General features: G+C 54.7%; 1 protein-coding gene across 1 annotated transcript in view; it reads right to left on the bottom strand.

The window, feature by feature from the left end:
* copa (COPI coat complex subunit alpha) overlaps positions 1–26,153 on the bottom strand; it is a gene marked incomplete at its 5' end in the record, with an annotated part of 63,611 nt that extends 37,458 nt beyond the window's left edge. The window contains 10 exons of the mRNA XM_078204287.1: positions 8,013–8,079; positions 8,194–8,344; positions 10,243–10,325; positions 11,777–11,912; positions 12,704–12,803; positions 14,630–14,739; positions 19,046–19,155; positions 19,561–19,637; positions 25,876–25,956; positions 26,080–26,153. Of these exons, the coding sequence (XP_078060413.1) occupies positions 8,013–8,079; positions 8,194–8,344; positions 10,243–10,325; positions 11,777–11,912; positions 12,704–12,803; positions 14,630–14,739; positions 19,046–19,155; positions 19,561–19,637; positions 25,876–25,956; positions 26,080–26,153 (989 nt within the window). The remainder of the gene's footprint in view (positions 1–8,012; positions 8,080–8,193; positions 8,345–10,242; positions 10,326–11,776; positions 11,913–12,703; positions 12,804–14,629; positions 14,740–19,045; positions 19,156–19,560; positions 19,638–25,875; positions 25,957–26,079) is intronic.
* Positions 26,154–26,594: the final 441 nt, after the last annotated feature.

Here is a 26,594-nt window from a genome sequence, read left to right as displayed (position 1 = left end):
ACTATAGTGGTGTCGTCAGCAAACTTGAAAATCGAATTGGAGGGGAATTTGGCCACACAGTCATAGGTGTATAAGGAGTATAGTAGGGCGCTGAGAACACAGCCTTGTGAGGCACCGACCGGTGTTAAGGATGATCGTGGAGGAGGTGTTGTTGCCTATCCTTACTGATTGTAGTCTGTGGGTTAGGAAGTTCAGGATCCAGTCGCAGAGGGAGGTACCAAGGCCCAGGCCGCGGAGTTTGGAGATGAGTTTTGTGGGAATAATAGTGTTGAAGGCCGTGTGGTCTGAGTGATATGGAGACCAGAACTGTGCACAGTGCTCCAACTGAAAACAGGGAATTATAGACCAGTCAGCCTGACATTGGCAGTGGGGAAAATTCTAGAGCTCATTATCAAAGATTTTATAGCAGAGCACTTGGAACACAGTGGCAGAATTGGACTGAGTCAGCATGGATTTACAAAACGGAAATCATGCTTGACAAATCTACTGGGATTCTTCGAGGATGTAACCAGTAAAGTTGATGAGGGGGAGCCAGTGGATGTGGATTATTTGGACTTTCAGAAGTCTTTTGACAATATCCCACGTAAGAGATTAGCATCATAGAATAGAAATCATAGAAATCCTACAGTGCAGAAGGAGGCCATTCGGCCCATCGAGTCTGCATCGACCACAATCCCACCCAGGCCCTACCCCCACATATTTTTACCCGCTAATCCCTCTAACCTACACATCCCAGGACTCTAAGGGGCAATTTTTAACCTGGCCAATCAACCTAACCCGCACATCTTTGGACTGTGGGAGGAAACCGGAGCACCCGGAGGAAACCCACGCAGACACGAGGAGAATGTGCAAACTCCACACAGACAGTGACCCGAGCCGGGAATCGAACCCGGGACCCTGGAGCTGTGAAGCATGTTATCCACTTGGGTGGCACTTGAATCCCAGGGGGACCAATATCCTGGCGGGAAGGTTGGCTAAGGCTACTGGGAGAGTTTAAACTAGATAGGTTGGGGGGAGGGGATCGAGACGAGGTGACTGGGAGCGAGGAAGTTAGCTCGCAAACAGAGAAGGGTTATAGACTGTGCAAGAGGGAGGATGGACGGGGGATAGAGAAGGGGAGAGCTCAGACCAAAGGATTGAGATGTGTTTACTTTAATGCCAGGAGTATAGTGAATAAAGGGGATGAGCTCAGAGCGTGGATCGATGCCTGGAAGTGTGATGTGGTGGCCATTACGGAGACTTGGATGTCTCAGGGACAGGACTGGATACTACAGGTGCCGGGATTCTGATGTTTCAGGAAGGACAGGGAGGGAGGCAAGAGAGGGGGTGGAGTGGCACTGCTGATCAGGGATAGTGTCACAGCTGTAGAGAAGGTGTATGCTGTGGAGGGATTGTCTACAGAGTCTCTGTGGGTGGAAGTTCGGAGTGGGAAGGGGTCGATCACTTTGCTGGGAGTTTTCTATAGGCCGCCCAATAGTAACAGGGAGGTGGAGGAGCAGATAGGGAAACAGATCCTGGAGAGTTGCAATAATAGCAGAGTTGTTGTGATGGGAGACTTTAATTTCCCAAACATAGATTGGAATATCCCTAGGGTAAGGGGATTGGATGGGGAGGAGTTCGTTAGGTGTGTTCAGGAGGGTTTCCTGACACAGCATATGGACAAGCCTACAAGAGGAGAGGCTGTACTTGATCTGATACTGACCAATGAGCCTGGACAGGTGTCAGATCTCTCAGTGGGAGAGCATCTTGGAGATAGCGATCATAACTCTATCTCCTTTATGCTTGCATTGGAAAAAGAGGGGATCAGGCAAGCTAGGAAAGCGTTTATATGGAGTAAGGGGAAATATGAAGACATAAGGCAGCAAATTAGAGGAGTAAATTGGAAGGAGGTATTCTCGGGGAAATCTACTGAAGAGAGGTGGCAGTTTTTCAAGGAATGTCTGTCTAGGGTTCTACAGGACAATGTTCCGAGCAGACAGGGAGGAGTTGGTAGGTTAAAGGAAAGCTGTGAGGGACCTAGTCGAGAAGAAAAGGAAAGCGTACAAAAGGTTCAGAGAGCTTGGCGAAGATAGGGATCTAGATAAGTATACGGCTTGTAGGAAGGGACGAAAGAAGGAAATTAGGAGAGCCAGAAGGGGCCACGAGAAGGCCTTGGCGAGTAGAATTAGGGAAAACCCTAAGGCGGTCTATAAATATGTGAAGAGTAAAAGGATGGGACGTGAAGGAATAGGGCCTACAAAAGGTGAAGGCGGGAAAATCAGTACGGAACCAGTAGAAATGGCAGAGGTGCTTAATGAGTATTTTGCCTCGGTTTTCACAGAGGAGAAGGACCTGGGTGGATGTACTGCGGGCTTGCGGTGGACTGAAAAGATTGAGTATGTGGACTTTAACAAAGAGGTTGTGCTGGAATCTTTGAATGGCATCAAGATAGATAAGTCGCCGGGTCCGGATGGGATGTACCCCAGGTTACTGTGGGAGACGAGGGAAGAGATTGCAGAGCCTCTGGCGTCGTCGATGGAGACGGGAGAGGTGCCGGAGGATTGGAGGATTGCGGATGTGGTTCCTATTTTCAAGAAGGGGAATAGGGATAGCCCACGAAATTACCGACCGGTGAGTCTAACCTCAGTGGCTGGTAACCTGATGGAGAAGATCTTGAGGGACAAGATTTATGAGCATTTAGAGAGGTTTAGTATGCTCAAGAATACTCAGCATGGCTTTGTCAAAGGCAGATCGTGCCTTACGAGCCTGGTGGAGTTCTTCGAAAATGTGACTAAACACATTGACGAAGGGAAAGCGGTAGATGTGGTTTATATGGATTTTAGCAAGTCGTTCGATAAGGTTCCCCATGCAAGGCTTCTAGAAAAAGTGAGAGGGCATGGGATCCAAGGGGCTGCTGCCCGGTGGATCCAGAACTGGCTTGCCCAAAGGAGGCAGAGTGTGTGTATAGATGGGTCTTTTTCTAATTGGAGGTCGGTCACCAGTGGTGTGCCCCAGGGATCTGTTTTGGGACCCTTGCTGTTTGTCATTTTCATAAATGACCTGGATGAGGAAGTGGAGGGATGGGTTGGTAAGTTTGCTGACGACACAAAGGTTGGTGGGGTTGTGGATAGTCTGGAGGGATGTCAGAAGTTACAGAGGGCAATAGATAGGATGCAAGACTCGGCGGAGAAGTGGCAGATGGACTTCAACCCAGATAAATGCGTCATGGTCCATTTTGGCAGGTCGAATGGGATGAAGGAGTACAATATAAAGGGAAAGACTCTTAGTACTGTGGAGGATCAGAAGGACCTTGGGGTCCGGGTCCATAGGACTCTAAAATCGGCCCCGCAGGTGGAGGAGGTGGTTAAGAAGGCGTATGGTGTGCTGGCCTTTATCAATCGAGGGATTGAGTTTAGGAGTCCAGGGATAATGATGCGGCTATATAAGACCCTCGTCAGACCCCACTTGGAGTACTGTGCTCAGTTCTGGTCACCTCATTACAGGAAGGATGTGGAAAAGATTGAAAGGGTGCAGAGGAGATTTACAAGGATGTTGCCTGGATTGAGTGGCATGCCTTATGAGGATAGGCTGAGGGAGCTCGGTCTTTTCTCCTTGGAGAGACGTAGGATGAGAGGAGACCTAATAGAGGTATATAAGATGTTGAGAGGCATAGATCGGGTGGACTCTCGGAGGCTTTTTCCCAGGGTGGAAATGGCTGCTACGAGAGGACACAGGTTTAAGGTGCTGGGGGGTAGGTACAGGGGAAATGTTCGGGGGAAGTTTTTCACACAGAGGGTGATGGGCGAGTGGAATCGGCTGCCGTCAGTGGTGGTGGAGGCAAACTCAATAGGGTATTTTAAGAGACTCCTGGATGAGTACATGGGACTTAATAGGATGGAGGGTTATAGGTAGGCCTAAATGGTAGGGATATGTTCGGCACAGCGTGTAGGGCCGAAGGGCCTGTTTTGTGCTGTAGTTTTCTATGTTTCTAAAATTAAATCATGTGGGTATTAAATCTGGGGGCAGTATATTGAGATGGATAAAAAACAGACAGGCGAGAAATAAAGAGAAGGACTACCTCACAGGACCAGGGACCCAGGTTCAATTCTGGCCTCGGGTGACAGTGTGGAGTTTGCACGCTCTCCCCATGTCTGCATGGGTTTCCTCCCACAATCCAAAGATGTGCAGGATAGGTGGGTTAGCCATGCTAAATTGCCCCTTAGTGTCAGGGCGATTCGCAGGATAAAAAGGTGGGGTTAAGAGGATAGGGCCGAGGTGGGATTGTCGTTGGTGCAGGTTCGATAGGCCGAATGGCCTCCTTCTGCACTGTAGGGATTCTATGAAATGGGTCTTTTGCCAAATGGTGGGGTGCCGCAGGAATCAGTGCTGGAGCCCCAGCTGTTCACATTATATATTAATGATTTAGATAAAGGAAATAAATGTAATATCTCCAAATTTGCAGATTACACAAAGATGGGTGAGAGGGTGAGGAGGATACAGAGATGCTCCAGTGTGATTTGGACAAGTTGGGTGATTGGGCAAATGATTGGCAGATGCAGTATAATGTGGATAAATATGAACAAAGAACAAAGAACAGTACAGCACAGGAAACAGGCCCTTCGGCCCTCCAAGCCTGTGCCGCTCCTTGGTCCAACTAGACCAATCGTTTGTATCCCTCCATTCCCAGGCTGCTCATGTGACTATCCAGGTAAGTCTTAAACGATGTCAGCGTGCCTGCCTCCACCACCCTACTTGGCAGCGCATTCCAGGCCCCCACCACCCTCTGTGTAAAAAACGTCCCTCTGATGTCTGAGTTATACTTCGCCCCTCTCAGCTTGAGCCCGTGACCCCTCGTGATCGTCACCTCCGACCTGGGAAAAAGCTTCCCACTGTTCACCCTATCTATACCCTTCATAATCTTGTATACCTCTATTAGATCTCCCCTCATTCTCCGTCTTTCCAAGGAGAACAACCCCAGTCTACCCAATCTCTCCTCATAGCTAAGACCCTCCATACCAGGCAACATCCTGGTAAACCTTCTCTGCACTCTCTCCAATGCCTCCACGTCCTTCTGGTAGTGCGGCGACCAGAACTGGACGCAGTACTCCAAATGCGGCCTAACCAGCGTTCTATACAGCTGCATCATCAGACTCCAGCTTTTATACTCTATACCCCGTCCTATAAAGGCAAGCATACCATATGCCTTCTTCACCACCTTCTCCACCTGTGTTGCCACCTTCAAGGATTTGTGGACTTGCACACCTAGGTCCCTCTGTGTTTCTATACTCCTGATGACTCTGCCATTTATTGTATAACTCCTCCCTACATTATTTCTTCCAAAATGCATCACTTCGCATTTATCCGGATTAAATTCCATCTGCCACCTCTCCGCCCAATTTTCCAGCCTATCTATATCCTGCTGTATTGCCTGACAATGCTCTTCGCTATCCGCAATTCCAGCCATCTTTGTGTCATCCGCAAACTTGCTGATTACACCAGTTACACCTTCTTCCAAATCATTTATATATATCACAAATAGCAGAGGTCCCAGTACAGAGCCCTGCGGAACACCACTGGTCACAGACCTCCAGCCGGAAAAAGACCCTTCGACCACTACCCTCTGTCTCCTATGGCCAAGCCAGTTCTCCACCCATCGAGCCACTTCTCCTTGTATCCCATGAGCCTTAACCTTCTTAACCAACCTGCCATGTGGGACTTTGTCAAATGCCTTACTGAAATCCATATAGACGACATCCACGGCCCTTCCTTCATCAACCGTTTTTGTCACTTCCTCAAAAAACTCCACCAAATTTGTAAGGCACGACCTCCCTCTTACAAAACCATGCTGTCTGTCACTAATGAGATTGTTCCGTTCTAAATGCACATACATCCTGTCTCTAAGAATCCTCTCCAACAACTTCCCTACCACGGACGTCAAGCTCACCGGCCTATAATTTCCTGGGTTATCCCTGCTACCCTTCTTAAACAACGGGACCACATTCGCTATCCTCCAATCCTCAGGGACCTCACCCGTGTCCAAAGAAGCGACAAAGATTTCCGTCAGAGGCCCAGCAATTTCACCTCTCATCTCCCTGAGCAGTCGAGGATAGATGCCATCAGGCCCTGGGGCTTTGTCAGTTTTAATGTTCCCTTAAAAACTTAACACTTCCTCTCTCGTAATGGAGATTTTCTCTAACGGGTCAACACCTCCCTCCGAGACACTCCCGGTTAACACGCCCCTCTCCTTCGTGAATACCGATGCAAAGTATTCATTTAGGATCTCCCCTATTCCCTTGGGTTCTAAGCATAATTCCCCTCCTTTGTCCCTGAGAGGTCCGATTTTCTCCCTGACAACTCTTTTGTTCCTAACGTATGAATAGAATGCCTTAGGATTCTCCTTAATCCTGCCTGCCAAGAACATCTCGTGCCCTCTTTTTGCCCTTCTAACTCCCCGTTTGAGATCTTTCCTACTCTCTCTGTATTCCTCCAGAGCTCCATCTGTTTTCAGTTGCCTGGACTTAACGTACGCCTCCCTTTTCATTTTAATCAGATGAAGTTATCCACTTGGGCAAAAACAGGGAAACAAATAATCTGAATGACTAAATAGAGAGGGGGGGGGGACTGTGTAATGTGAACTGGGTGTCCTCGTACACCTCGTAGCTGAAGGTAAGCATGCAGTTGTAACAGACGATAAAGGTGGTACATGGTATGATGGCCTTCATAGCGAGAGGATGAGTACAGGAGCAGAGATATCTTGCTGATCACAGTCTCCAGAAAAGGGGGCAGCCATTTTCCACCGAGATGGGGAGATATTTCTTTAAACGGAGGGTTTGTGAATCTTTGTAATTCTCTACCCTAGAGATGCAAAGTCTCCGAGTAGATTCATGATGGAGATCGAAAGATTTTTGGACGGGAGTTAAGGAAGGACAGGCAGGAAAGTGGAGAGGAGGGAAATGATCAGGTGGGTGAGCAGGATCCAGGGGCTGAATGGTCTCTTTATTTCTTTCCCTCCTAAACCTGCTTCATGTTTGGGTGCTGGCTTCTTGTTGCAGTTGCTTCCTCAGCCTCTGGTGAGTGAGCGTTTAAGCGAAAATGCGGTCAGGTTATGGTGCAACAAGGCAAATCGGCGCCCTTGCGAGATGTCTGCGCTCCTCCTCTCTACCCTGGATGTGCCTTCAGGTGCATATGGCCTCAGCTCTTCAACTTACTCTTTAAACTACACCCCCCCCCCCCCCCCCCCGCTGCCTACCCCTACCACCAACCCGCCCGCTCAAGAGGTCAGGCCCCAAGCCTTCACATTTGCCTCCATAACGGAGCCCGCAGCATAGAGAAATGTTGATGCGGAGATGGCAGCTATTTGGCCCATCGTGTCACTTCTAGCTCTCTTCAGGAGCCATTCACATACAGTTTCGCCTCTCCACAAGAGTCCTTTCCAGATATTTGGAAAATATGGAACAAATTTCACTCAGAGGGTGGTGGGTGAGTGGAATCGGCTGCCGTCAGTGGTGGAGGCCAACTCGATAGGGTCTTTTAAGAGACTTCTGGATGAGTACATGGGACTTAATAGGATTGAGGGCTGTAGGTAAGCCTATATATAAGCCTAGGTAGGTAGGGACATGACCGGCGCAACTTGTGGGCCGAAGGGCCTGTTTGTGCTGTAGTTTTTCTATCTTCTAAAGTGTGAAACAAAAAGAGGCCACTTGGCCCCTGGTATCTGTGCAGGCTGAACAATGAGCCAGCATTCCCAGCCCTGTCTCATCCCACAGGGTTTCAGCCACTGCTACCCCAACGGGCAGTGCATTCCAGACCCCCACAACACTGACTGAAAATCCTCCTCATTCCCCCTTCAGCCTTTTCACCCATCATTTAAAGCCAATGCCCCCAAAGTCCTGATTTTGCTGTTAATGCGAGCATGTCCGTCCTGTCCACTCTCTCCAGGCCCCTCACAATATTGTACGTCCCAATCAAATCTCCCCCATCCTACTCAATCTTTCCTCAGTCCCGGCAACATCCCAGCCTGTGGGAAATCTTACCGTACACAGCAACACTGAGTTCTCTGCGGGATTGTACGACATGCTGAACACTGGGAACTTGGAACCACTAAAGGGGATGAGAAAGGAGAGATGTCAACATAGGTAGAGAGAGTATGGAGGGAACAGGTTCACATTAATACCCTGGCAGTGCTTGATGGAACAGCAAAAAGGACCCGCTCACCTCCTGAGCTGCATCACGGCCACATCCTTGGAGCTGTGGAAATCTAGTTGCCTCAGGAAGCGATCTTTGACGTAAAACAGGGCATTTCCGTGAACTGCATAGGCAGGCCTTTCCCGTTCCAACTTAAAGACAATCATCCCACTATCGTGACCTGTGAGAGGATCCAGGGAACGAGGGTCAGGAAAGGGGCGTCAACACAAGCTGATCAGACAGGGCACCTTATAAGCTCTCATTATCAAAAATATCTTATACCTATCAAACTGAATAAAGGATCAGCGCCGAGGGGGCGCCGCACTGCCCGAGGGGGCGCCGCGCTGCCCGAGGGGGCGCCGCGCTGCCCGAGGGGGCGCCGCACTGCCCGAGGGGGCGCCGCACTGCCCGAGGGGGCGCCGCACTGCCCGAGGGGGCGCCGCACTGCCCGAGGGGGCGCCGCACTGCCCGAGGGGGCGCCGCACTGCCCGAGGGCCGAGGGGGCGCCGCACTGCCCGAGGGCCGAGGGGGCGCCGCACTGCCCGAGGGCCGAGGGGGCGCCGCACTGCCCGAGGGAGCGCCGCACTTCCCGAGGGCCGAGGGGGCGCCGCACTGCCCGAGGGCCGAGGGGGCGCCGCACTGCCCGAGGGCCGAGGGGGCGCCGCACTGCCCGAGGGCCGAGGGAGCGCCGCACTGCCCGAGGGAGCGCCGCACTGCCCGAGGGCCGAGGGGGCGCCGCACTGCCCGAGGGAACGCCACACTGCCCGGGGCCGGAGCCGAGGGAGCGCCGCACTGTCCGAGGGCCGGTGCCGAGGGAGCGCCGCACTGCCCGAGGGCCGGTGCCGAGGGAGCGCCGCACTGCCCGAGGGCCGGTGCCGAGGGAGCGCCGCACTGCCCGAGGGCCGGTGCCGAGGGAGCGCCGCACTGCCCGAGGGCCAGGGCCGAGGGAGCGCCGCACTGCCCGAGGGCCGGTGCCGAGGGAGCGCCGCACTGCCCGAGGGCCGGTGCCGAGGGAGCGCCGCACTGCCCGAGGGCCGGTGCCGAGGGAGCGCCGCACTGCCCGAGGGCCAGGGCCGAGGGAGCGCCGCACTGCCCGAGGGCCAGGGCCGAGGGAGCGCCGCACTGCCCGAGGGCCAGGGCCGAGGGAGCGCCGCACTGCCCGAGGGCCAGGGCCGAGGGAGCGCCGCACTGCCCGAGGGCCAGGGCCGAGGGAGCGCCGCACTGCCCGAGGGCCAGGGCCGAGGGAGCGCCGCACTGCCCGAGGGCCAGGGCCGAGGGAGCGCCGCACTGTCCGAGGGCCGGTGCCAAGGGAGCGCCGCACTGCCCGAGGGCCAGGGCCGAGGGAGCGCCGCACTGCCCGAGGGCCAGGGCCGAGGGAGCGCCGCACTGCCCGAGGGCCGGTGCCGAGGGAGCGCCGCACTGCCCGAGGGCCAGGGCCGAGGGAGCGCCGCACTGCCCGAGGGCCAGGGCCGAGGGAGCGCCGCACTGCCCGAGGGCCGGTGCCGAGGGAGCGCCGCACTGCCCGAGGGCCGGTGCCGAGGGAGCGCCGCACTGCCCGAGGGCCGGTGCCGAGGGAGCGCCGCACTGCCCGAGGGCCAGGACCGAGGGAGTGCCGCACTGCCCGAGGGCCAGGGCCGAGGGAGCGCCGCACTGCCCGAGGGCCAGGGCCGAGGGAGCGCCGCACTGCCCGAGGGCCAGGGCCGAGGGAGCGCCGCACTGTCCGAGGGCCGGTGCCGAGGGAGCGCCGCACTGCCCGAGGGCCGGTGCCGAGGGAGCGCCGCACTGCCCGAGGGCCGGTGCCGAGGGAGCGCCGCACTGTCCAAGGGCAGGGACCTGGTGTCCCTGATGTCCTTCGAGCCAAACACATCCCTCAATCAACATCACAAGAACAAATGACCGAGGTTATAATTGCTTATTTGGATCTTGCTGTGCACACACTGGTGATTGTGCTCCCCACAGCCCACCAGTGACTCCACTGCTCAACCTGTATCACTGGCTGGCAAGCACTTTGGGACATGGAGACAGGGGCAGAGGAGCTGGTGAAATGTGGTATCCACCCACCCGCCCACAATTCCTTACCTGCGGCAAACAGGTTGAGGTTCGGGTGAGCACCGAGGACCCAGAAACGGTCATGGTCTCGTCGGAAGGTCTGCACGCCAGTCCTGCAGGGCGGGGAGAGGGGGCAGGGCGGGGAGAGGGGGCAGGGCGGGGAGAGGGGGCAGGGCGGGGAGAGGGGGCAGGGCGGGGAGAGGGGGCAGGGCGGGGAGAGGGGGCAGGGCGGGGAGAGGGGGCAGGGCGGGGAGAGGGGGCAGGGCGGGGAGAGGGGGCAGGGCGGGGAGAGGGGGCAGGGCGGGGAGAGAGAGAGAGAGAAATGGTTATTCAAGCTGATCTGTCTCGTGTTCCTGCCTCTGCTAAACCACAGAGCATCCTCACTAGATTCTCACCGCGGCCTCCCCTGACCGCGCCACCTCCAGCCCCAGCACCCCGCCGACCGCGCCCCCTCCGGCCCTGGCACCCCTCCCGGCCGCACCACCTCCGGCCCCGGCACCCCCCTGACCGTGCCACTTCCAGCCTCGGCACCCCCACAGCCGTGCCACTTCCAGCCCCGGCACCCCCACAGCCGTGCCACTTCCAGCCCCGGCACCCCTCCCGGCCGTGCCACTTCCAGCCTCGGCACTCCCCGGCCGTGCCACTTCCAGCCTCGGCACCCCTCCCAGCCGTGCCACTTCCAGCCTCGGCACTCCCACAGCCGTGCCACTTCCAGCCCCGGCACCCCTCCCGGCCGTGCCACTTCCAGCCTCGGCACTCCCCGGCCGTGCCACTTCCAGCCTCGGCACCCCTCCCAGCCGTGCCACTTCCAGCCTCGGCACTCCCACAGCCGCGCCACTTCCAGCCTCGGCACTCCCACAGCCGTGCCACTTCCAGCCTCGGCACTCCCACAGCCGCGCCACTTCCAGCCTCGGCACTCCCCGGCCGTGCCACTTCCAGCCTCGGCACCCCCACAGCCGCGCCACTTCCAGCCTCGGCACTCCCACAGCCGTGCCACTTCCAGCCCCGGCACCCCCCGGCCGTGCCACTTCCAGCCCCGGCACCCCCACAGCCGTGCCACTTCCAGCCCCGGCACCCCCACAGCCGTGCCACTTCCAGCCTCGGCACCCCCACAGCCCCGTGCCACTTCCAGCCCCGGCACCCCTCCCGGCCGTGCCACTTCCAGCCTCGGCACCCCCACAGCCGTGCCACTTCCAGCCTCGGCACCCCCACAGCCCCGTGCCACTTCCAGCCCCGGCACCCCTCCCGGCCGTGCCACTTCCAGCCTCGGCACCCCCACAGCCGTGCCACTTCCAGCCCCGGCACCCCCACAGCCGTGCCACTTCCAGCCTCGGCACCCCCCGGCCGTGCCACTTCCAGCCTCGGCACTCCCCGGCCGTGCCACTTCCAGCCTCGGCACCCCCCGGCCGTGCCACTTCCAGCCCCGGCACCCCCCGGCCATGCAACAGCCAGTGCTTGCCTCCTCTGACATCATGTCATTTGGTCCCGTTTTGTCTCTGACCCCCACACTGCTCGGTCCCCGTTTGTCCACTGACCGCTGGCCTTTCCTCGGGTGAACTCTCACCTTTTGGACATGTCCCAGACCCTGATGCTCTTGTCCTCCGAGTTGCTGAGGATGAGTTCTTGACGGGGGTGGAATACGGCGCACGAGACATTGTTGTAGTGGCCGCGACAAGTGTCCACCTCCCAGGCCTTTGAATCTGAGAAAGAGACAGAGAGGGGGTCAGGCTGATCGCTGGTCCGAGCCCTTCATAGACATCAAGAAAAAATGGCTCATCTGCAAGGTCTGGAGACATTTGTGGTTTTACAAGACATTCCCCCCCCCTCCCCCGTAAAGGGTCAATGCAAGGACTGGGGTTGCTGCTTCGGGGGGGGTGGCACCTGTTACAAAATGCTCACAATCATAGAATCCCGACAGTGCAGAAAGGCCATTCAGCCCATCAAGCCTGCACCGATGACAATCCCAGCCAGGCCCTATCCCCGTAACCACATTAATTTACCCTCTTCATACCCCTGGCACCAAGGGACAATTGAACCTGGCCAATCTACCCCTCGCGGGTGGGCAAGCAAAAGGCCAGGAAGGCAAGTGAGCAAGGGTGCCGGCCCAAGGGTGCCGGCGTTGGGGGTGCGGGAGGGGGCAAGCGGGAGTGTGCGAATCTAAGTGAAATTGATGGGGTAATTAGCAAGTATTTATCACCCTTCCTTATTTAACGCTGCGTGTTAATAATCTTTGCCTCTCTAATTGACCAGTCTGGTTTTATAAGAAACTAATAATTGTTGTTTATTGAAGTCAGCTGGTTATTGAGCGCTCACTCAGATTTATAAATGAAGCACAGCTGGAGAATCAGTGAAGTATAGGTAGTGACCCGGGGAGTATTGGAATTAGAAACAGACGCTACACTCCTCCCCTCTGGGTTGTGACAGCACACGCTGTGTCCCAGCAGCGAGGAGAATGAGGGAGCAGAAAGAAGCACACAGGAGATGGACTCACCGTTCATCCGCCAAATCTTTACCTGCCGGTCATCCGCACCCGACACGATCAGCGGCATGCTGGGATGGAAGGCTGCCCAGTTGACGCCTCGATCGTGACCCTGTGGAGATGGATGGGGTAGAGTCGGGGAAAGAACACACAAGAGGGTCAGATTCGAAACAGCATCGTATCCCATATGGCTTCTTAACCACCTTATTTACCTGTCCTGCTGCCTTCAGAGATCTATGGACATGCACTCAAAGGTTCCTCTGGTCCTCTGTGTGCTACCATTCATTGTGTAGTCCCTTGCCTTGTTAGTCCTCCCAAAATGTATCACATCACTTTTCAGGGTTAAATTCCATTTGCCACTATCCTGCCCATCTGACTAGCAACTTGATATAGTCCTGGCCCAAAGCTAAAAGTAGTGTGAAAGAACGGAGTATGTGAAGCAGCAGGCCAGGCCCGCAACAGGGCTTTACTGCTTGGTTGATTGAGAAGAAACATATCTTTGCTGTACTGATTGTTTATAGCAAGCTTTAAGTTTATTAATTAGTCACAAGTAGGCTTACTTTCACACGGCAATGAAGTTACTGTGAAAATCCCCGAGTCGCCACACTCCGGCGCCTGTTCGGGTACACTGAGGGAGAATTTGGCATGGCCAATCCACCTAACCTGCACATCTTTGGACTGTGGGAGGAAACCGGAGCACCCGGAGGAAACCCATGCAGACACGGGGGGGAAAACGTGCAAACTCCACACAGACAGTGACCCAAGATGGGAATTGAACCCAGGTCCCTGGCACCGTGAGACAGCAATGCTAACCACTGTGCCATCGTGTCGCTCTGCTGTTTCATTTGAAGAATTGCTTGCCTCTTTTTACATGAATAATTGAATTGGATTTGCAGTTGGAAAAGGTGCAGAACAATGGATTAACTGCTTTGGTAGCGGAAACTGGAAGACAGGGTATCTGAATAGCTATAAATTAAGAAAGAGCAATGTGCAATGAGGTGTCCTGGTACACCACTCACTGAAGGTAAGCGCGCAGGGGTAGAAGGCGATAGAAGCGGCAAATGGTATGTTGGCTTTCATAGCAAGAAGATTCGAGTTTAAATCACGGGTAGATAGTTTTCTGATCAATAAGGGAATTAGGGGATATGGGGAGCAGGCGGGTAAGTGGAACTGATTCGCTTCAGATCAGCCATGATCTTATTGAATGGCGGGGCAGGCTCGAAGGGCCAGATGGCCTACTCCTGCTCCTATTTCTTATGTTCTTATGTTCTTACAAGAGCAGGGCTGTTTTACTGCAATAATGCAGGGCCTTGGTGAGACCACATCTGAAGTATTGTTGCATTTTTGGTCTCCTTATCGGAGGAAGGATGTTCTGGAGATTGCAGCAAAGGTTGGCCAGCTTGATTCCTGGGATGGCAGGACTGACAAGTGAGGAGAGATTGCGTCAGGATTATATTGGCTGGAGTTTCGAAGAATGAGGGGGGATATCGCAAAAATCTATAAAATTCAAACAGGACTCGACAGGGAAGATAAAGGAAGGATGTTCCCAATGGTGAGGATATCCAGAATCAGGGGTCACAGATCTAAGGATACGGGGTTAACTGAGATGAGGAGAAAGTTCTTCACCCAGAGAATGGTCAACCTGTGTAATTGACTAATACAGAAGTCAGTTAAGGCCAAAACATCGCAAGCTTTCAAAAAGCAGTTTGATAGACCTCTTGGGCGAAGGGGATCGAAGGATATGGGGAACGGTAGGGCAGCCTATTCAGTTTGATGATCAGCCATGATCATAATGAACGATGGAACAGGCTTGAAGGGCCGAATGGCCTACTCATGCTCCTACTCTGTATGTTTCTAAAGTGAAATTTTAATGAGAATTTCATCTTCCCAGGGTGCTTCAGTAAATTAGGCTCTCTGGATTCACAGTCCAACACTCACCTCCAAGACATGCTTGACCACAGCATCCGTGGTCCCAAAGAGATCAACGCCAGAAATCCCTCGGACATCACTCTCCACTGCCCCAGGAGAGAGATTCTTCTTTCGGAGACCTGACACGAAAATTCAGCATGGGGTCAGAGAGAGAGAGACAAAGAGGCAGGCAGACAGAGAGACAGACAGAGGCCGGCCGAGAAGGGGGCAGAGAGAGGGTGGGGGGGGGGGGGGGGGGGAAGAGAGGGGCAGGAACGGGGGAGGGGGGGAGAGAGGGGCAGGAACGGGGGGGGGGCGGGAGAGGGGGCAGGAACGGGGGAGGGGGGGAGAGGGGCAGGAACGGGGGAGGGGGGGAGAGGGGCAGGAACGGGGAGGGGGGGAGAGGGGCAGGAACGGGGGAGGGGGGGAGAGGGGCAGGAACGGGGGAGGGGGGAGAGGGGCAGGAACGGGGGAGGGGGGAGAGGGGCAGGAACGGGGGAGGGGGGAGAGGGGCAGGAACGGGGGAGGGGGGAGAGGGGCAGGAACGGGGGAGGGGGGGAGAGGGGCAGGAACGGGGGAGGGGGGGAGAGGGGCAGGAACGGGGAGGGGGGAGAGGGGCAGGAACGGGGAGGGGGGAGGGGCAGGAACGGGGGAGGGGGGGAGAGGGGCAGGAACGGGGGAGGGGGGGAGAGGGGCAGGAACGGGGGAGGGGGGAGAGGGGCAGGAACGGGGGAGGGGGGGAGAGGGGCAGGAACGGGGGAGGGGGGGAGAGGGGCAGGAACGGGGGAGGGGGGGAGAGGGGCAGGAACGGGGGAGGGGGGGAGAGGGGCAGGAACGGGGAGGGGGGGAGAGGGGCAGGAACGGGGAGGGGGGGGAGAGGGGCAGGAACGGGGGAGGGGGGGAGGGGGCAGGAACGGGGGAGGGGGGAGGGGGGCAGGAACGGGGGAGGGGGGGAGGGGGGCAGGAACGGGGGAGGGGGGGGAGGGGGGCAGGAACGGGGGAGGGGGGGAGAGGGGCAGGAACGGGGGAGGGGGGGAGAGGGGCAGGACGGGGGAGGGGGGGGGAGAGGGGCAGGAACGGGGGAGGGGGGGAGAGGGGCAGGAACGGGGGAGGGGGGGGAGAGGGGCAGGAACGGGGGAGGGGGGGAGAGGGGCAGGAACGGGGGAGGGGGGAGAGGGGCAGGAACGGGGGGGGGGGGGGGAGGAGAGGGGCAGGAACGGGGGAGGGGGGGGAGAGGGGCAGGAACGGGGGAGGGGGGGGGAGAGGGGGCAGGAACGGGGGAGGGGGGGGAGAGGGGCAGAAACGGGGGAGGGGGAGGGGGGCAGGAACGGGGGAGGGGGGGAGAGAGGGGCAGGAACGGGGGTGGGGGGAGAGGGGCAGGAACGGGGAGGGGGGAGAGGGGCAGGAACGGGGGAGGGGGGGGAGAGGGGCAGGAACGGGGGAGGGGGGGGAGAGGGGCAGGAACGGGGGAGGGGGGGGAGAGGGGCAGGAACGGGGGAGGGGGAGAGGGGCAGGAACGGGGAGGGGGGGGGAGAGGGGCAGGAACGGGAGGGGGCGAGGGGCAGGAACGGGGGAGGGGGGGAGAGGGGCAGGAACGGGGGAGGGGGGGGGGAGAGGGGCAGGAACGGGGGAGGGGGGGGAGAGGGGCAGGAACGGGGGAGGGGGGGGAGAGGGGCAGGAACGGGGGGGGGGGGGGGAGAGGGGCAGGAACGGGGGAGGGGGGGAGAGGGGCAGGAACGGGGAGGGGGGGGAGAGGGGCAGGAACGGGGGAGGGGGGGAGAGGAGCAGGAACGGGGTGGGGGGGAGAGGGGCAGGAACGGGGGAGGGGGGAGGAACGGGGGAGGGGGGAGAGGGGCAGGAACGGGGGAAGGGGGGGAGAGGGGCAGGAACGGGGGAGGGGGGGGAGAGGGGCAGGAACGGGGGAGGGGGGGAGAGGGGCAGGAACGGGGGAGGGGGGGGAGAGGGGCAGGAACGGGGGGGGAGAGGGGCGGGGAGGGGGGGGGGGAAGAGGGGCAGGAACGGCGGGGGGGGGCAGGCCCAGGGACAAAGGGGCAGGCAGAGAGACAGGGAAAAATAAAAACAAATTACTGCGAATGCTGGAATCTGAAACCAAGAGAAAATGCTGGAAAATCTCAGCAAGTCTGGCAGCATCTGGGAGGAGAGAAAGGAGCTGACGTTTCGAGCCCATATGACTCTTTGTCAATGGAGAGACATGATGTGGAGATGCCAGCGTTGGACTGGGATAAACACAGTAAGAGATGTTCTCCTCCGGAGCCTTCAACATGTCATCGATGGAGACGAACATCTCGCCAAGGCCATCCCCACACCCCCACTTCTTGCCTTCAAACAACCGCACAACCTCAAACAGACCATTGTCCGCAGCAAACTACCCAGCCTTCAGGAGAATAGTGACCACGACACCACACAACCCTGCCACAGCAACCTCTGCAAGACGTGCCGGAACATCGACACAGACGCCATCATCTCACGTGAGAACACCATCCACCAGGTACACGGTACCTACTCTTGCAACTCGGCCAACGTTGTCTACCTGATCTCGGCCAACGTTGTCTACCTGATACGCTGCAGGAAAGGATGTCCCGAGGCATGGTACATTGGGGAAACCATGCAGACGCTATGACAACGAATGAATGAACACCGCTCGACAATCACCAGGCAAGACTGTTCTCTTCCTGTGGGGGAGCACTTCAGCGGTCACGGGCATTCAGCCTCTGATCTTCGGGTAAGCGTTCTCCAAGGCGGCCTTCACGACACACGACAACACAGAGTCGCTGAGCAGAAACTGATAGCCAAGTTCCGTACACATCAGGACAGCCTCAACCAGGATCTTGGGTTCATGTCACACTATCTGTAACCCCCACGACTTGCCTGGGCTTGCAAAATCTCACTAACTGTCCTGGCTGGAGACAATACACATCTCTTTAACCTGTGCTTAACCCTCTCTCCACTCACATTGTCTATACCTTTAAGACTTGATTACCTGTAAAGACTCGCATTCCAACCATTATTTTGTAAATTGAGTTTGTGTCTTTATATGCCCTGCTTGTGAACAGAACTCCCACTCACCTGATGAAGGGGCAGCGCTCCGAAAGCTAGTGGCTTGTGCTACCAAATAAACCTATTGGACTTTAACCTGGTGTTGTGAGACTTTTTACAATGGAGAGACAGGCAGTGAGAGAGAGAGAGAGACAGGCAGGGAGAGAGTGAGAGAGAGAGAGAGAGAGAGACAGGCAGGGAGAGAGAGAGAGAGACAGGCAGGGAGAGAGAGAGAGAGAGACAGGCAGGGAGAGAGAGAGACAGGCAGGGAGATGACCTTTTACAAAGGGTCATTATAGGCTCGAAACATCAGCTCTTTCTCTCCTTACAGATGTTTCCAGACCTGCTGAGATTTTCCAGCATTTTCTCTTTAAGAGAGTGATGGACAGATGTTAATGCAGTACAATGCTTACATGTTTGACAAGGGTTTCATAGGAATGTTATAAAATAACATTTGGTTCTGAGCTATGTGAGGATCTATCATGGACGGTGAAAAGTTTGGTGAAAAGGGGAAGGTTTTCAGTATCGACTTAAAGGAGGACAGAGAGAGAGATAGAGAGGGAGAGAGAGAAGTTTAGGGAGGGACTTCCAGAGCTAAAGGCTGCAGGCAGCTGAAGGCACAGCCACCAATGGTGAAGCCATAGGAATCGGGGCAATGTTCAAGAGGCCTGAATTGGGGGAACGCAGAGATCCCGGAGAGTTATCCGAGCTGGAGTAGGTCAGAGATAGCGAGGATTGTAGGGAGTTAAGTAGATTACAGAGATAGGGAGAGGTGTAGGGGCTGGAGAAGGGTGCAGAGATAGGGAGGGTTGCAGGGCACTGGGGGAGGTTGCAGAAGTAGGGAGGATTGGAGAGGCTGGAGTAGGTTACAGAGATAGTGAGGGCTGTAGGAAGTCACAGAGATAGGGAGTGAGGAGGATGCGGTGTTGCTGGATGGCACACGAGTAGCACGGGGGTGATGGGGTATGGGACCGAGAGTTCCGTGGGGCCGAGAGTTCCGTGGGGCCGAGTGTGTTCAGGACACAGGGCAGGGAAGCAGCAGAGGTTTGGGTGAGATTATGCTTGTGGATGGTGTGAGAGGGGAGGGATAGTAAGTGTTAGAAAAGTCGAGGGTTACCAGCTGACTTGCGATAGGGGATTTCATTTTGGGGTGGAAAGGTGTGATCTTAACTATGGATGGGTAAGTGCTCAGAAAATCAATACCATGGTTATAAACAGACTGGGTCAGCATTGCACAGCTACCAGGGTGGAGTGGGAGAGTGAACTGGCATTCTCCCAAGCCCTCTCCGAATATGCTGCTCCACACCCCCTGACTCAGTGAACGCCATGGATCTCCAGCACCTCCCCATCATTTCTGTTCTCGCTGCACACCCCGAGGCTATGACTTACCGGAAATGTCCCAGACCCGGACTGTCTGGTCCAGGCTAGCCGAAACAACCAGATCTTCTGATGGGTGGAACTGGGCGCACATCACATAATGGTTATGTCCGGTTAGCACACTGATGGGGTGGGGAAGCAAAAGGGCAGGTGGAAGGCGCAGGGGGAAGAGGGGAGGAGGGAACAAGGTAAGAGATGAAAAACAAATCATAATTCATTTCAACAGAATAACTTTGAATTCTCCCCTCCAGTGCCCCAAACCCCCTCAGATATGACCCCTGCCACCCCCACCGTCACCTTCACTGAAGCAAATCTCCTTTCCCCCAGACAGAGATTCCGACCCCATTCGGGAGATATCAATGATTTCCACCCCTTTCTCGAGACATCAGAGATTCCTACCCCGCTTCCCCAGACATTGGAGATTCCTGCTCCGTTCCCCCGGATATTGGAGATTTCCAGTCCATTTCCCATGATACAGACCCATCCCCTTGGCCCACCCATTCACTACTCCCTCTCCAAGCACTTACCACACACAAGTCCGTGACTGCCAATTCCAAATTCGGATTGTTTGGTCATCGGAAGCACTCAAGATCCAGGGATATTCCTGTCGGGAAAAGCAAACCAACTTAATGCACCTGCTTCAGGATTAATCTTATGTGGGTATTTAGTCTCCCCAATGTAGAAGAGACCGCATTGGGAACAGCAAATACAGTAAAGCAGACTGAAGGAGTGCAAATGAAATGCTGCCTCGCCTGGAAGGAGTGTTTCAGCCCTTGGACAGTGAGCAAGGAGATGGGTCGGACACGTTTGAGAGCCCTGTTAACCACAGCAGGACAGAGGCCCAAACAATCCCCATCCACCAGCACTCTCCTCTTGTTGAACTCGTTCCCTCACTTAAATTTCCTCCTTTTTTCAAAAGTTAATTTATTGCTCATGTATTGTCCATTTCCCAGGGCATTTAAGAGTCAACCACATTGCTGTGGATCTGGAGTCACAGGTAGGACTGACGGCAGATTCCCTTCCCTAAAGGGCATTAATGAACCAGATAGGTTTTCACAACAATCAACAATGGTTTCCTGGTCATCATTAGACTTGTAATGTCAGATTTTTATTGAATTCAAATGTTATCATCTGCCATGGTGGGATTCGAACCCAGATCCACAGATCTTCTTTTGGACGCGTGGATTATTAGCCCAGTGACAACGCCACTACCTCCCACTGTAACATGTCTCGCTTCCTGCAAATAAAAGGTGTGGTTATGGATATCCACACAGGATATCCATAACCAGGTTTTTTTGTGGGTCATGTAGAACATTTCTTGTTCCAGTCCTACTCTGGTCCTCTCCTGCAACTCTTTTTCCATTGTGTTGATGACTATATCGGCGCCGCTTCACACTCTCATCTGGAGCTAGAAAAATGTATTGATTTTGTTTCTCATTCCCACCCCTCTGACATGGTCCATCTCTTACACATCCCTTCTCTTCAAAGGGCAAAGAACAGTACAGCACAGGAACAGGCCCTTCGGCCCTCCAAGCCTGCGCTGATCACGTTGTCCTATCTAGACCAACCACTTGTAACCCTCCATTCCCCATCTGTTCATCTGTCTATCCAGATAAGTCTTAAATGTCGCTAACATATCTGCCTCAACCACCTCACTTGGCAGTGCATTCCAGGCCACCACAACCCTCTGTGTAAAAAAACTTCCTCCGCACATCTCCACTGAAACTTTCCCCCCTTACCTTGTGCCCTCTTGTAATTGTCATTTCTGACCTGGGAAAAAGCTCCCAACTGATTACATTATTACCCCACACGAAGCTTAGAGCTAGAATAAATAGAGTTATCTCTGGTTTGTCACCCGTGCCACGTGCTAGCGAGGAGAGGAATAGGGAGAGAGAACAGTTGAACACGTGGCTACAGGAATGGTGCAGGAGGGAAGGATTCAGATACCTGGATAATTGGGGCTCATTCTGGGGTAGGTGGGACCTCTACAAACGGGGTGGTCTTCACCTGGACCAGAGGGGTACCAATATTCTGGGGGGGGGAATTTGCTAATGCTCTTCGGGAGGGTTTAAACTAATTCGGCAGGGGAATGGGAACCTGAGTTATTGCTCCAGTATACAGGAGGATGAGAGTGGTGAGGTCATGAATAAGGTTTCAAGGTCGCAGGAGTGTACAGGCAGGCTGGAAGGTGTTTTGGAGTGTGTCTACTTCAACACCAGAAGCATCCGGAATAAGGTGGGTGAACTTGCAGCATGGGTTGGTACCTGGGACTTCGATGTTGTGGCCATCTCGGAGACATGGATAGAGCAGGGACAGGAATGGTTGTTGCAGGTTCCGGGGTTTAGATGTTTCAGTAAAATCAGGGAAGGTGGTAAAAGAGGGGGAGGTGTGGCATTGTTAGTCAAGGACAGTATTACGGTGGCAGAAAGGACGTTTGATGAGGACTCGTCTACTGAGGTAGTATGGGCTGAGGTTAGAAACAGGAAAGGAGAGGTCACCCTGTTGGGAGTTTTCTATAGGCCTCCAAAAAGTTCCAGAGATGTAGAGGAAAGGATTGCAAAGATGATTCTGGATAGGAGCGAAAGTAACAGGGTAGTTGTTATGGGGGACTTTAACTTTACAAATATTGACTGGAAACGCTATAGTTTGAGTACTTTAGATGGGTCAGTTTTTGTCCAATGTGTGCAGGAGAGTTTCCTGACGCAGTATGTAGATAGGCCAACAAGAGGCGAGGCCACATTGGATTTGGTACTGGGTAATGAACCAGGTCAGGTGTTAGATTTGGAGGTACCTACCTCTGACATCTGTCCTATATCTATCACCTCTCAATTTAAAGCTATGTCCCCTCGTGCTAGCCATCACCATCCGAGGAAAAAGGCTCTCACTATCCACCCTATCTAATCCTCTGATCATCTTGTATGCCTCTATTAAGTCACCTCTTAACCTTCTTCTCTCTAACGAAAACAGCCTCAAGTCACTCAGCCTTTCCTCATAAGACCTTCTCACCATACCAGGCAACATCCTGGTAAATCTCCTCTGCACCCTTTCCAATGCTTCCACATCCTTCCTATAATGCGGCGACCAGAACTGTATGCAATACTCCAAGTGCGGCCGCACCAGAGCTTTGTACAGCTGCAACATGACATCATGGATCCGAAACTCAATCCCTCTACCAATAAAAGCTAACACACTGTACGCCTTCTTAACAACCCTATCAACCTGGGTGCCAACTTTCAGGGATCTATGCACATGGACACCGAGATCTCTCTGCTCATACACACTACCAAGTATCTTACCATTAGCCCAGTACTCTGTATTCCTGTTACTCCTTCCAAAGTGAATCACCTCACACTTTTCCGCATTAAACTCCATTTGCCACCTCTCAGCCCAGCTCTGCAGCTTATCTATGTCCCTCTGTAACCTGCAACATCCTTCCGCACTGTCCACAACTCCACCGACTTTAGTGTCATCTGCAAAGTTACTAACCCAGCCTTCTACACCCTCATCCAGGTCATTTATAAAAATGACAAACAGCAGTGGCCACAAAACAGATCCTTGCGGTACACCACTCGTAACTGAACTCCAGGATGAACATTTCCCATCAACCACCACCCTCTGTCTTCTTACAGCTAGCCAATTTCTGATCCAAACCGCAAAGTCACCCTCAATCCCATGCCTCCATATTTGTTGCAATAGCCTACCATGGGGAACCTTATCAAACGCTTTACTGAAATCCATGTACACCACATCAACTGCTTTACCCTCATCCACCTCTTTGGTCACCTTCTCAAAGAACTCAATAAGGTTTGTGAGGCACGACCTACCTTTCACAAAACCGTGTTGACTATCCCTAATCAAATTATTCCTTTCTAGATGATTATAAATCCTATCTCTTATAATCCTTTCCAAAACTTTGCCCACAACAGAAGTAAGGCTCACCGGTCTATAATTACCAGGGTTGTCCCTACTCCCCTTCTTGAACAAGGGGACAACATTTGCTATCCTCCAGTCTTCTGGCACTATTCCTGTAGACAATGATGACAAAGATCAAAGCTAAAGGCTCGGCAATCTCCTCCCTAGCTTCCCAGAGAATCCTAGGATAAATCCCATCTGGCCCAGGGGAACTTATCTATTTTCACACTTTCCAGAATTGCTAACACCTCCTCCTTATGAACCTCAATCCCGTCTAGTCTACAAACTAGAAAACCACCCTTCCACCTGTCTTCGACAGTCAAACCAGTTCTGAATCCATCTCGCTGATCACCCCTGATGATTTAATCTTTTGCACAACTAATCTTCCTTCACCTCTCTATCTACATTTCTGGTGATAGACTGACAACCAATATTCATTACAAACTCACCAACTCCCAGTCACCTCAACTACAGTTCCTCACGTCCCTCTCCCTGTAAGGACTCCACCTTATGGGCAGCACAGTGACACAATGGTTAGCACTGCTACCAAAAACCGGGTTCAATTCTGGCCTTGGGTGACTGTGTGTGTGGAGTTTAAACGTTCTCCCTGTGTGTGCATGGGTTTCCTCCGGGTGCTCCAGTTTCTGACATGTCTACCCTCTTCCTGAACAGAGGAACCCTCTTCTCCCCACTGTGGTTAGCAGGGCACTTAAGCGAGTCTGCCCATCTCCCCCGCACCTCTGCCCTCCCTTCCAGAACCATGATAGAGTTGTCCTTGTCCACACTTGCTCCCAACCTCCTTCCTGCTCATCGTCCAAGGGCCCAGTCACTACTTTCAGGTTAAGCAGCTTTTCACTTGCACTTCTTTCAATTTGGGCCACTGTTTTCGATGCTCCCAAAGTGATCGACCCTCCACTGGGGAGATCGAATGCAGACTGGGTGACCACTTTGCAAACACCTTCGCTCAGCCCACAAGCATGACCCCAACCTTCCCATTGCATGCCATTTTAATTCAGCACCTTGCTCTCATCCCCATCCTTGGCCTGCTACAATGCTCCAGTGAAGCCCAACGCAAACTGGGCAGAGCAGCATCTAATTTTCCAACGGGATGTGTTGCAATCTTTGGGATTCAATGTTGAATTCAACAACTTTAGACTGTGACCAGTCGCCTCCATCTTGATCCCTCCTTTGCCTAATCCAAAAAACGTTTATTGTCCCAATGCAAACCTCCCGCCTCCACAGGGCTGTCACTTGTCCTTCAGTTTTGCTTTCACCGAGCACTGGCCTTTGTTCTGGTATTAACACATTCTGCAATCTTAACTTTTTTTTTTATTCATTCGTGGGACATGGGCCTCACTGGCTGGCCAGCATTTATTGCCCTTGGGCAGTTGAGAGTCAACCACATTGCTGTGGGGGTCTGGAGTCGCAAGTAGGCCAGACTGGGTGAGGACAGCAGATTTCCTTCCCTAAAGCACATTAGCGAATCTGATGGGAATCTACAATCATTTCATGGTCACCATTTTAATTTCAGATTATTAAATTCAAATAGCATGCCGCTATTAGAACCTTCCAGTCCTTTGCGCTGCCATTGGGGCGGCATGGTAGCACAGTGGTTAGCACTGCTGCTTCACAGCTCCATGGACCTGGGTTCGATTCCCGGCTCGGGTCACTGTCTGTGTGGAGTTTGCACATTCTCCTCGTGTCTGCGTGGGTTTCCTCCGGGTGCTCCGGTTTCCTCCCACAGTCCAAAGATGTGCAGGTTAGGTTAATTGGCCATGCTAAAAATTGCCCTTCGTGTCCTGGGATGCGTAGGTTGGAGGAATTAGTGGGTAACTGTGTAGGGAGATGGGGGTCGGGCCTGGGTGGGATTGTGGTCGGTGCAGACTCGATGGGCCGAATGGCCTCTTTCTGTACTGTAGGGTTTCTATGATGATTAACACCTCTTCGGTCTTCTGACCGACTTATCTTTGTTACAATCTCCCATAGCTCCCACCTATCACCAGCCTTCTTCTCGGCTCCACCCTCTGGCACAGTATATAATCCATCACATTTACTCCCCTCTTCAGCTCTGAGGTGGAGGCATACGGACTTGAGACAGTAACTCTGTTTCTCTCTCCACAGATGCTGCCAGATCTGATCAGACTTTTCTCATTTTCTATTTTTATTTCTGGTCTCCGTGTCCCTCGGTTAGACCACACTTGGAGCACTGTGCACAGTTCTGGTCTCCATATCCCTCAGTTAGACCACACTTGGAGCACTGTGCACAGCCTGGTCTCCATATCCCTCAGTTAGACCACACTTGGAGCACTGTGCACAGTTCTGGTCTCCATATCCCTCGGTTAGACCACACTTGGAGCACTGTGCACAGTTCTGGTCTCCATATCCCTCAGTTAGACCACACTTGGAGCACTGTGCACAGTTCTGGTCTCCATATCCCTCAGTTAGACCACACTTGGAGCACTGTACACAGTTCTGGTCTCCGTGTCCCTCGGTTAGACCACACTTGGGGCACTGTGCACAGTTCTGGTCTCCATATCCCTCAGTTAGACCACACTTGGAGCACTGTGCACAGTTCTGGTCTCCATATCCCTCGGTTAGACCACACTTGGAGCACTGTGCACAGTTCTGGTCTCCATATCCCTCAGTTAGACCACACTTGGAGCACTGTGCACAGTTCTGGTCTCCATATCCCTCAGTTAGACCACACTTGGAGCACTGTGCACAGTTCTGGTCTCCATATCCCTCAGTTAGACCACACTTGGAGCACTGTGCACAGTTCTGGTCTCCATATCCCTCGGTTAGACCACACTTGGAGCACTGTGCACAGTTCTGGTCTCCACACGACCAGTTTAGACCCTCCCCAAGCTCTGATTGCTGTGCTAGCATCTCTCCCACTCAAACCCATCTCCTCCACACTTGCAGTAACTCACATGATGAAAGAAGGTGGTACGAATATAATCCAGGTGGCCAAGCAAGGTGAAGAGGCATCGCCGGAGTTTGTAATTCCAGACCTGCAGAGGACAGAGAGAACTGTTCTAAAAACATACTGAACCAAGAACAGATCAAAGAGCAAGCGAGGAGTAGAGTTCTGCTCCACCAAGGATCGTGCACCAACTCTTGCAATAAACACCCACCTTAATCTTGTAGTCATCACCACCAGATACAAACAGAGGTTGCTGCTCGTGAAAGTCAATACCTCGGACAGGCCCTGCACAGAGAAAAAGAAAAGAGAGCGTCAGAGGGGAGCCGGAGAGGGAGGGGCAGGGGCCGGAAGGGGGCGGCGGTGGGGGGGAAGTGGGGCGGCGGGGCCGGGGAGGGGTGCGGCAGTGGGGGGGAGGGGGGAGGAGGTGGGGGGGAGGGGGGAGGAGGGGTGAGGGGGGGGAGCCGGGGCGAGGGAGGGAGGGAGGGAGGGAGGGAGGGGGGAGCGCCGAGGCGAGGGGGGACGGGGGGGGCCCCGAGGCGAGGGGGGGACGTGCCCGAGGCGAGGGGGGGACGGGGGGCCCCCGAGGCGACGGGGGGGGTGCCGCGGGAGGGGGAGGGCCGAGGGAGGGGGGGGGCCGAGGGGGGGCCGAGGGAGGGGGGGGGCCGAGGGAGGGGGGGGGGCCGAGGAGGGGGGGGGGCCGAGGGAGGGGGGGGGGCCGAGGGAGGG

Source organism: Mustelus asterias, unplaced genomic scaffold (assembly GCF_964213995.1).
Source record: "Mustelus asterias unplaced genomic scaffold, sMusAst1.hap1.1 HAP1_SCAFFOLD_298, whole genome shotgun sequence".
Classification (NCBI taxonomy): Eukaryota; Metazoa; Chordata; class Chondrichthyes; order Carcharhiniformes; family Triakidae; genus Mustelus; species Mustelus asterias.
This window is presented reverse-complemented; position numbering and strand designations above follow the sequence as displayed.